Raw genomic sequence first — 11,402 nt, 5'->3', positions numbered from 1 at the left:
GACCTTGTACCACACACTCATATCACTTATAGAGAGTCTTTACAATTGAAGAATTGTTGCTAACCAAACTGATCTCAAAATTAGATAGATTTAAGGCTATATGATTAGCCAGTTGAGTAAACAAACATTAAATACTCGCAGTTGGTGATGTTGGGATTTCTAACTTATGACTGCAAAGTTACTACTAACAAGTGTTTCTCTTCTATTGCAAATGGAGAGCATCAACAACTAATAATGAAATGTTACAATAGAAATAATCAACAGCTGACGGTTTCAACTCTCTAAACTTGAATTCTCACATTGACATCTAAGCAATGATTTATTATTGCAGCCAGATGAATGCCTATCAATTGTAAAACACTTGAATTACAACAATAGCAACTTTGACACTACATCAATCTTTCTAAAAGCTAAGGTCAACTTCCTGGCACTAAAATATTAGGCGACTTGAAAAAAAATGTAATTAATCTACCAAGAATGCAATATATTTCAATACAGATTGCGATTCTGAAACATTTCATTGTTTAGAAAAGAGATTTTGGAAAAGTTTATGCACGTTATAGTAGAATGGTGAAAAGTCTGACAGCTTGCGTGTTCACTTATATTTTTTTTAGAGTTGAAAGCATTATAACAAAAATAAAATCTAGTTACTAGTGACTTGGAAATCTTGAGAAATTTCAACAATGTAGAAACGAGCTATTAAAATGCTTTACAAATTATTATGACTTGCTATTACCAAGTTACATGTACTAAGCTTTGAGCCTGTTTTTCAAGCCAATTTAACCAAATTTTAATGATTTGTAAGTACAAAACCTTTTATGTTGTATATCATTGATTCAAGGAACAACTGACATGGAATGAACAATGCAATTAGAGTAGCTAAAGCACATAACTGTATATAAACATTGAGCCTAGAAAAACATACTTTTAAGTGGTGAAATCTATGGTAGCCATAATACATGCTTTTGTACATAAATGTGGTGTTTTATGGTCTAGTTTCATCAATGATATACGGCCCCCACTGTATATACAGCTTCCACTAGATATACAGCTCCCCACTGGGCGGCTGTATATCATTGGTTTCATAAAAAATATTGTATCAGAAAGATTAACATAATTAACCAAGGAAGAAAAAATGCCAATTTACACAAACTCCGTTAATAATAATATCGAAATTATTTTAATCAATGATATAAAACTTCCACAGGTTTGTTTGTTTGTGTATATTATTTATTGAGGTTTTCATGAGAAAATAGTGTTCTGTTGACCTCATAGGTTTACATTTTACATCATTGATTTAATCTGGAATAGGGTGTAACAACCTAATGCATCATGATGAGCTCTAAATCGACGCTTTTCAAAAGGCTGTGATGGAAATAAATTGAACTCGAAGTTGTTCTCCCAATCAATCAAGTATGTTAGACTAACTTTACCGACGTTTAAGAACTACAACCTTTGAGCGCACAGCCCCTTTATATAGTAAACTGCATGTATTTAGCTTACGCATGAATTTAGGGACGTCCGTCAACACCCAGACGGCTCGTAATAAATTTGCAGCTAAGCATCTCGTTTACATTAGTGTTAGTTATTTAGCATTTCCCATCTCGCAATCTTTGTAAGATCTACGAATTCATCGTAAACAAACTCCTCAAGTACTTTTTAACACCCTTCTGGCAAGCTCGTGTCTTTATAGAAGTTTATAGTAACTAAAACATTTTTTATTCATGTTACCTTTGTGGCGCCAAAATGAATTTGGTTACGACAGCGATTAACATTATCACCTTGTGATATGGTTGACAATTTCATTATATATTACAAAATGTCATCGTTATCTTTTTAATTTATGAACATTTTGGTTTACTGTTAAACCGAGAATCTTGTAAGCATAAAATGCTAAAACGCCCAAACGAACACGATGGTGCGTCGGAAACTATGCGAGGCTTTTGGAAGAGCAAACCTTGAACACCAACAAACCGGTTTATCGAGATATTTAGCACAATTTCCCAAACATATTTTCATGTGAATATCTTCTTTTCTTCAAATGAAAAACCAATTAGTTAAATAGTTGCTAACCCCGCTAGACATGTTATTAATTTGTCTAAAGCTAATTCTAAGATTAGTAAGATCCTAATGAACCAGGTTTGTGAGATGGAACATATTTAATACAAACACCACAAATGAGAAATAGGTTGTTAATAGCTTTGTGTAAAACCACATGCAAGGTGTTAATTCTGAGAGACAACTATTGTGAACCTAAATCTCGAAAATAATAGAAAACCCATGTTTTACTGTTACTATTTGTTTTATCAAGGCTAATATTTATATACATGTATACAAGTTGTTAAGCTACTACATTTGCGGGTCATTAGTAAAGTGCACTGTGTTTAAACCTGTTTAATACATGTAGGTGGGGAATGGGCTAAAAAATGACCACTCCAGCCATCTTGTCCACCAAGCCCGGTGTTCAAAAAATTGTGGCTAATGTTAAAGGTAAGGCCTTAAAAACAAATGCTGTACTAGGCTATCGTTTGATTTGCTGTCAATAAACTTGTTTTACTCTTGTTCTAAATAGTGGACCCATGATGCTTCCTTGAAGTTCAGTTTCTAGATCTCATTTTTTAGATTGTGTAGATGACCTAAGGAGAGATTTTAATGACAATCACAGACCAATTACTGATGACAGTCAAGCATTACAAAGGCTTTGTGTAAACATTGAGTTTTTGCTACGCCATGAACAGATTGGTAAGACAGAGTGAAAGTACATGAGTTTATGTAGCTGTTATACTTGTCTGATTTTTGGGATTCCTCACCAATTTTGTTGATTTGTTTTGCTCAGTTTGAGACCCATTTATAGTAGGAAGGAAGTGCTTAGTTAAGGACGTTAGTATCTTGACATTTATCAATAACTTCACCTCAACAATTCAATTTCAAATTAAAATCTTCAAAGTTCAAATTGATTATGTTAACTTTGTTCAAACTACACAGAGCTGCCACCAATTGATGGGCTAAAGAAGATGGATTCAAGGATAGTGTGCGTCCTGGCTAGATGAGTGGACATTGCATTTATGTGAAGATTTTTTGCATTTTTGTTTCAAATATGGAATAAAACATACGATGTCTCTTTTATATATACCATGGCGCTTTGTTTTTCAACCCTTCCTCTCTAATGGCAGGCAATTGAAGGTGGCGTTCAAATAGAGGCTGGCGTTGTATTTTTCAAATGGCTCGTCAGAATTTTGGGAAGATGAATTTAGCGCTTTGTTGGGCGAAGCGAATGTCGCCTATATTTTACCCTTTTCTTCCACAGGAGCGATGCTAAACCTTTTCGGTGCAATAAGTCTGTCAACTTGCCTTAAACTTGTCAAAGATCTCTAAATAAGATATGCATTGGGAAGCCAAGAGATATTTTTACTAGTTGTTATCTATTGCTCTGCTTTGCTGCGCAATTTGTTAGAGCTTTGAATTTTTCATTTTATTCTAAATTTGAAAGCATATTTTTATTTTGTATCTATATTTAATAATGTTTAACAAATCTGCGAACTTGTAAGTTATATAATGATAATTGATCAAATGCTACAAATATATATACAAATGTATATTCATGAACAAGTGACCTAAACGAAACATACTTATATTACATGCAAACAAGAATTAACGTTTCTAAAACAAAAATATTTGCATCATTTGCTCGGATAGCTGCGTTCTAATTGTTGCTTTTGATGAAACGAGCTTTTTCCAGTTGTCCAATACCTTCCACAATGTCTTCTGACCTCAACTCTTCTTCTGCACTGCTGAACTAGTCGACAGCATCTAAGCATTTTTTTTGTAACCGCAATACTGTTACACGTTGCATTTAGCACAAATTCAACGCATTTGCAACAGCCTTGCATTTAGCAACAAATGCAACAGCATGAAAGTTTTGCTCGCTAAACGCAACCTTCATCTTAAAACTAGTCGCTCATTTAGCATCGTAAATTTAAACCGTTTTTATGTACATGTACTTCGAAGTATCAAGGCGGCGTTAAACAAGGAACTACTATTAGCCTGAGGCATTGATTATTACTATGGTGTTGCTTTCAAATTTTTAACGGAAAAAAATGAAAAGTTTTCAATTAGACAATGAGAAAATTAATTGTTATTGATGTAAACGATTCATTATTAATAGATTTTGTGGACACTTTCTACTGATCAATCGATATGATGGGCTTGTAAAGATCAAATAATGTCAAAGTGGCTGTCAAATGGAGGTGGTGTTCAACTAAAGAATGTTCTATTTTTCAACACTTCTCTCAGGGTGGCGGTCAATTGGAGGTGGCGTTCAAGTAGAGGTGGCATTCAATTAGAGGTTTTACGGAAACCTAAATTCTTAATAACTTTCAGATGCACTGTTTACATTGCAGTTCCTCTCTGCTAGACTGCTTCATCATTTTTTCCAAGTTAGGTATGATTTGAAGCTTTGTCTTGTCACAATATTTTAACATCGGAAATGTTCTGTACTTAGAACAATAGTAGGAACACAGTCTAAATAATGTTTTGTAATTTTTTGTTGTGTAAGCTTTAGATGTACAGCTAATCCTAGCAACTCCTTTCAGGACTCTCAACTCTTTCGTTAAACATATCTGAAAACATATCTCAGCACCCTTGATATAACTGCTTTTCTGCTTTGCATTAGCAGTTATAACTAAACTCAAACCTTTCTATATAAAGCTGCATTTAAAGGGTTGTCTGCTTGATGTGTTGATGGGTTGCAGAGAGAAGCAGTTTGCTCGGTGGAAAGAAGGACTACTGGAATTATTTCATTGAAGGACTCAATTCTGTTAAGGGAGTCAGTGATGGACTCAAATTTGTCAAGTCTCGTACCGAGGTACTTCCATTCATCTCATTATTGCAATCCACTCAGTTACTTAGGATATGATACAGTTCCAAGCTCTGAAGGTGCGTTTAAACCATGTGTAAAACACTAAAAATTCGAACATTAGCATTTTGATGACACAAGCATCATGAACCATCGGTGTAGACAGCAACCCTTTTGCGTTAGTAACACTAGTGATACTAGTATTTCATTTTCAGTGTCTAGATGGAACTTGGTGGTCAATCAGAGCTCGCATTGCCAGAGCGTTGATAACATCTACAGTAAAATCAGTTCGCATTATTTGTTTTTTTTTCACTTGGGATGTTTTTTGCACACATATATCAGCATATTCATTTTAAAAAACTATTACAATCATAATGAATGTTGGAATTGATCACACCTTTTTTTAAGGAAATGTTTAAAAAAGTATTTTTGAGACCACGAATATAGGCCCCTTCTCAAACGTCACAGTATTGCTGATAGGAATTGATGTAAATTTTGCGCACAGCTTCTTAGGATTGAGCTTTACTACCACAGAAACTCTGGGGGAAGAGCTGCACCAACTATCAACTGCTTGGCTATTGGCTAATTTATGTATAAAGTGGTCTGTGTATTGCAAAGGATGTCTATGGCAGGCAATGAGTATTTGTTTTTACCTACTTGGTGTCCAATCATAAAACACAAATTCCACACACACACTAGTGTCAACGTACCTTATTGTATGATGAATTACAATGCACCCTCAGGATACAATTTTGATCCCTTCCAGTGTTGGCATCGTATGGTGAAAAAACGTATGTAAGGGTATAGAAACCATAGTAATCATATAATGCAAACATCCCCCAGAAAAAATCATCAAAATTTTATATAAATGCTGTACATATTAAAAATTAGTAACAAAGTAGTATGTTAATCTTAGTAAGTATAGTTACCTACAGTAACTTTAGTGTATTTAGCGTATTTAGTAGTTATAATCTGCAATAAAATGTAACATCATAATCAAGACAGACGTATAACATAAACTTCTAATTCACCTCAAATAAGTTTAGCTTACTAAACATACACACGCGCACACGCACACACACACACACACACACTTAAAGTTGACTTGCAACCAAATCACTTTACAGTTATTTGATATCAATAGGTTCACCATGTCTTACTTTGCTGTGTTGTAGGTGCAAAATAGGTTGAAATGTGATTGCAAGCTCTTAAAAGCTCAAAAATGAACCGTTAATCGCAGCCATCACGAAAACCCCATAGGTTGGAATCCCTTTATCGATGTGGTTATTGTTTTGGCACGTGATGTTATCACTTGAATTGAAAGACCAATAAAAGGCTCAATATACAACATCTCGTAGCACTAGTTTATGACAAACACTTCGAGTTCTACCGGAAAGCCCGTATCAAATATAGATGCTCACTACTTTACAGTTTCGTTTCAGCTCGATCTAATCATCTAGTCATAATCTGATCATGCGACCAATACTTCCTGCCAAATAGCGCGAACAATTTTTGCAGCATTTTTCGACTATCACAGGTGACCAACAGGCTCCTCATGTTTATCAGAGGATGATATGCACTCCCTCGAGCTAAAGTTAAGAAATTAAACGAACTTTTAGGCTAGGTTGAGATATCAGTGCTCAAAGTTACAGCATTACAATGACGATGAAATAGACGCGTAAGGACAATAGACATGGTTTTATTGAATGCGTGAAGTAAATTTGTGAAAATGTTTCGCCGAATGAGGTTGCATGAAAATATAAACAGAAGCACATCGTTTGGACAATGGCTGCGATTAACTGTTCGTTTTTGACCTTTCTAGAGCTTGTAATCAAATTTCAACATATTTTGCACCTACAACACAGCAGAGTAAGACATGGTGAAATTTTTGGTGCTAAATAACTGTAATGTGAATTTTGTTACAAGTCAACCTTTAAAGTATAGTCTTTACTCTGTATTGTGGTAGTAGTCATACGCAAAACAATAAATTTGTACTTTAAAAGATGGCTGCGTAGCAAGCTCAGTTGTTTTGGTCATAAGTGACAGCAAATGTTATATATATAGTGGTCTATGTAAGAGCTGCGTGTGCTATCTCTATTCTCCACTATGTACTGTTACTCTCTGTTTGGAACAACTATTAGTCACTAGTAGTCTAGGCTGTCACAGTCAAGAATGATTTGCTGTAGCTACGGTTTTGGTTTATTATTCCTTCCTCTATAGCTGACGACAAACACGGGGAGGGGAAGAGCCTTCCTAAGATTTTGTTTGATGTACCAGAGGCTTGCAGACTGTCTTCAACTGTGCACATCAAATACTAAGCTTACCAGGTAATCGTCATTAGAAGAAAAGGAGAAGCCTATTGGTCTATGGCTAGGCTTAGCTGTTTCCTTTTTATCTTATTTACAATATTTACCTGCAATGCCAGATAGTTTTGAGGAGAAAGTTTATTGTTGATGCCTTTCTGTAATTTTTCCATGAGAATACAACTCTTCTTGATTAACCATAGACTCTGATCCATATTATTGTTAGCTGTTTCAAGTTACATTCTTTTTCCTTATTTCTAGCCATTGGTACAAGCCGACTTCAGTATGGAGAGACGCTTCACAGGCTACCTATCTTGTCAGTATGCTTTATGACCTAAATGATGTGACCTTTGACCTTGGTGCTCAAGGTTATGATCTGGATAATGGCTGGCCAACTTTCTCGAGGTCTGCTATTGTACACTTATCTTAAAGGTTGACTTGCAACAAAATTCACATTACAGTTATTTGGTATCAAAAGATTCACCATGTCTTACTCTGTTGTATTGTAAGTGCCAAATATGTGGAAATGCGATTACAAGCTCTTAAAAGCTCAAAAACTAAAAGCCACCGTAGATTGGAATCTCTTTATTTTGAGGACGTAACCACGAAATTTGGTTATCGTCTTGTCACGTATGTTCTCACGTGAATTGAAAAGCCAATAAAAAGCTCAATATAAAACTTATCGTAGTACTAGTTTATGACAAACACTTCGGGTTTTACCGAAGACCACGTATCAAATATAGATGCTCGCTACTTTACAGTTTTGTTTCGGCATTATTCAATCGTCAAGTCGTAATCTGAACTTGTGACCAAATACTTCGCAAATAAATTTTGCAGCATTTTTCGATTATCACAGGTGCCCAATAGGGCTCGTCATGATTATCAGACAATGATAGGTACTCCTTCGAGCTAAGGTTAAAAAGTTTAACGATTTTTTACGGTAAGTTATAAGATATCAGTGCTTAAAGTGACAGCATTACAATGATGATAAAACAGGCGCGTAAAAACAATAGACATAATTTTATTGAATGCATGAAGTATATTTGTGAAAATATTTCGATGAACAAGGTTGCAAGAAAGTGTAAACAGAAACCATCTCTCACAACTACATCACATTTGAGCCATTTTGGAAAGGAAATCCAAACTACGGCGGTCTCGTGTGGCTGCGATTTTCTGTTCGTTTTTGAGCTTTTAAAAGCTTGTAATCGCCTTTCCACATATTTTGCACCTACAACACATCGGAGTAAGACATGGTGAATCGTTTCATATCAAATAGCGGTAATGTGAATTTTGTTGCAAGTCAACCTTTAAGGCTCAGTTTAAGTAGGAAAGATAAGCTACTGTCCAGAAGTTATCTACTAATCTGAACCTATTACAGTATATTATCACTTGCTGCCTGCTTATGATACCTTTCTTGTTATAGGACCGAAGGTTCTGGGCAGCGATGGAATCTTTCTTCTCTCAGTCGCTCTTCAAGTATATCTAGCTTCAGCCAATCAATGTTTACTCCGGTGAGCTTTTTAGGCAATCAGTGTTTACTTTGGTGAGTTTTTAACCAATCAATGTTTACTCTGATGAACTCTGATTTCCGTTTAACGGAGCATCTCTCTAGCCAGGTTACACCATTGGTATTGCTGGTTTATGTTTATAGACCAAGCTTATGCATTTTAGAATTCTTCATTCATGAGTTCTTCTTATATGGATCCTGAAACTCAGAGAATAGTGGAGCAGAGAGATGGCCGGTCAGATTCTGACTTACCCAATGGGGTGGGTAACAATGAGCCAGACAGCGTGTCTATTGCTGCTGATGAAGAGCTGATGAATGGTATCTCCAAAAGCGTGGCCATCCTAGAGGTGTGTCCCCTTTATCCATCATGTTACAGATACTATCTAACAATTCACCCGATGTGAACACCACCTGTCACTAATTAGATAGGCTTAGACATGGATAAAACTTTAGAAGCAACAGGTAACCTGTAGACAGACTAAGCGCCATGTTTGTTAAATTTCATTCATCCGAGTAATTAAAATGACTAGCACAAGTTGAAGAGGGAGGGGGGGGTGGGGGTGAAGAGGGAGGGGGGGTGTTGAAGAGGGAGGGGGCGTGTTGAAGAGGGAGGGGGGGCGGTGTTAAAGCGGGAAGGGGGGGGGGTGTTGAAGCGGGAGGGGGGTGTTGAAGAGGGGGGGGGTGTTGAAGCGGGAGGGGGGTGTTGAGGAGGGGGGAGGGGGTGTTGAAGAGGGAGGGAGGGGGGGGGGTGTTGAAGCGGGAGGGGGGGTGTTGAAGCGGGGGGGGGGGGGGGGGGTATTAAAGAGGCTGGTTATCAGGATCCAGACAGAGTTTTAAAACCGAATGTTCTCAGTGACCTGGCGGAAGGCACTGAACATATATGTGAAGTTTATATCAAATCGGCCAAAAATGTGGAAATGCTTACAACACACTAACAGACAGACACAAACAATGACAAAGGGGGTTTATTAATATCAATGTTCAAAACCCAAGTATAATGGGGCTAATTTTTCTTTTTCAACATTTTATTTGCCAACAAGTTGTGCATTTTGTGGACTGCCTAACAATGAACAACCTGACAGGATTCGCAGAGGCTGTTCACTTATTCTATGACCAGGTTGACTTGATAAGGGAAACCTTTTGACTTCTTCACTTGACCTTGTATTTATCTCAGGCAAGCTTCAGCCGACTCTACCCGCCTCCACACTAGTATCACAGTAAAACTTAGATGTCATCTTTTATTGGCTTCAGCGCTAAACTAATAATACTGTACTATTAGTTTTCCAACAGGCAACGACTCACCTCCTGGCAGCCATTTTGTTATGTTCAGCACTGCGACCTATTCACAAAAGTAAATCTCTGCTGTGGGTGACAGTGCAGAGATAGAGATAATACACTGTGAACCAACTGATCAGTGACAGAGTAAACAGAGCGATCCATTGTGTATGTTGTTCAGGGAGCGAGGGAAAATTTGCGAGAGGAAGTTGATGATGTGAGGTCACAGTTGTCAGCTTCAGATGCAAGGTCGATTGAGCTGGAGAGGCGGCTAGCAGATGCGGAGACACGAAACAAGGAGCTGGTAGCTAGCTTAAACCAGCTAGTTCATGACCAATCTGTAGCTTCATCTGCTCAGGCAGGACAACTCTCAAAGGTAGGACAACTCTCAAAGGTTGGTCATGTGTCTATACTATTCTCAAGTAGTTACTATGAATTCTTGAACACTAGCCGTTTTTGGATTTCCAAATGAGAAGTCTAGTGAAAGTTACATTGCGCAGATTTAGCTACTCAGTGGTGATGTCTGCTGTCTTTGGCTAGACCTCATTGTTACATACTTCTACCTTATTCCATCATGTTGCAATCAATATTTGAAGTTGTTGTTTGCAAATACAGTCAAACCCTGCATTATGATCAAGTTAACATACGAGTTGATTACCATGCAGTGTAAAACGTAAGCAAATAGTCGACTCAACTTCTGAGGTAATTTTCAACTTATGCTAGCGGAAGTTTCTCACGAATCCAGTTTGTAACTCAGTACATACGCATGAAGTTCTCCTTCGCATTTTATGATGACATACATAATGTTATACGTTATGTTAGGCGTTATGTTATTGGTTATTTTATAGTTTATTTTTTAAGTTATTTGCGTTATATGATGGCCGATTAAATTAAACATTGCTTCAATTTGTTTTTCAGTTTTAAAATTATGGATATGAAGATTATTTTCAGCGGTGGAAAAGGAAGCCAATGCTTTTCTTGGCATTGTCTAACATCTTTGCAACAATTCTTTAAAAACTCTATGAAGCCGGTTAGTACTGATCATGACGAGAAAAGTGAGATTAATGCTAAAAAAGCAATGAATAATATTGGAGAGACCAAAATTTGATTAATAATTAATTGGAAGTTCCATAGTTAAAGATAGATATAAATATCAAACATCAAAGAAAAAATATAAATCATTTATGTTAAGTTACAGTTCACGCAGTCTAAGTAATATATGTACATGTATACGTTCATGTATATAAACTATACTGTTCTGTATCTTTATTGGCACCTCTACACACGCGCCTCCCTCTTCTGTAATGCTAAGGCTGTATCTTAATTCGTCTGAAGTGAGAACAAAATGTCTTTTCCACTGATTATTCATTTAGCTTCTTATAAGCTATTGGGTTTTCAAATTTTGTTTTAGCAGTTTTATATAATGCAGTGGTTTGATGATATATGGAATTACTGGAAGTAT

The 11,402-nt window shown here is 36.5% G+C and overlaps 1 protein-coding gene across 1 annotated transcript in view; it reads left to right on the top strand.

Annotated features, from left to right (window-relative positions):
• Positions 1–4,763: 4,763 nt before the first annotated feature.
• The window catches only part of LOC137386889 (FYVE and coiled-coil domain-containing protein 1-like), a 25,579-nt gene continuing 18,940 nt past the window's right edge, over positions 4,764–11,402 (top strand). Inside the window, exons 1-6 of the mRNA XM_068073082.1 lie at positions 4,764–4,864; positions 7,076–7,182; positions 7,420–7,563; positions 8,582–8,669; positions 8,830–9,012; positions 10,122–10,316. Of these exons, the coding sequence (XP_067929183.1) occupies positions 7,124–7,182; positions 7,420–7,563; positions 8,582–8,669; positions 8,830–9,012; positions 10,122–10,316 (669 nt within the window). The 5' untranslated portion in view covers positions 4,764–4,864; positions 7,076–7,123. The remainder of the gene's footprint in view (positions 4,865–7,075; positions 7,183–7,419; positions 7,564–8,581; positions 8,670–8,829; positions 9,013–10,121; positions 10,317–11,402) is intronic.

Source organism: Watersipora subatra, chromosome 2 (assembly GCF_963576615.1).
Source record: "Watersipora subatra chromosome 2, tzWatSuba1.1, whole genome shotgun sequence".
NCBI classification, from domain to species: Eukaryota; Metazoa; Bryozoa; class Gymnolaemata; order Cheilostomatida; family Watersiporidae; genus Watersipora; species Watersipora subatra.
The sequence above is the reverse complement of the archived record's forward strand: the minus strand, read 5'-3'. Positions and strand labels throughout refer to the sequence as shown.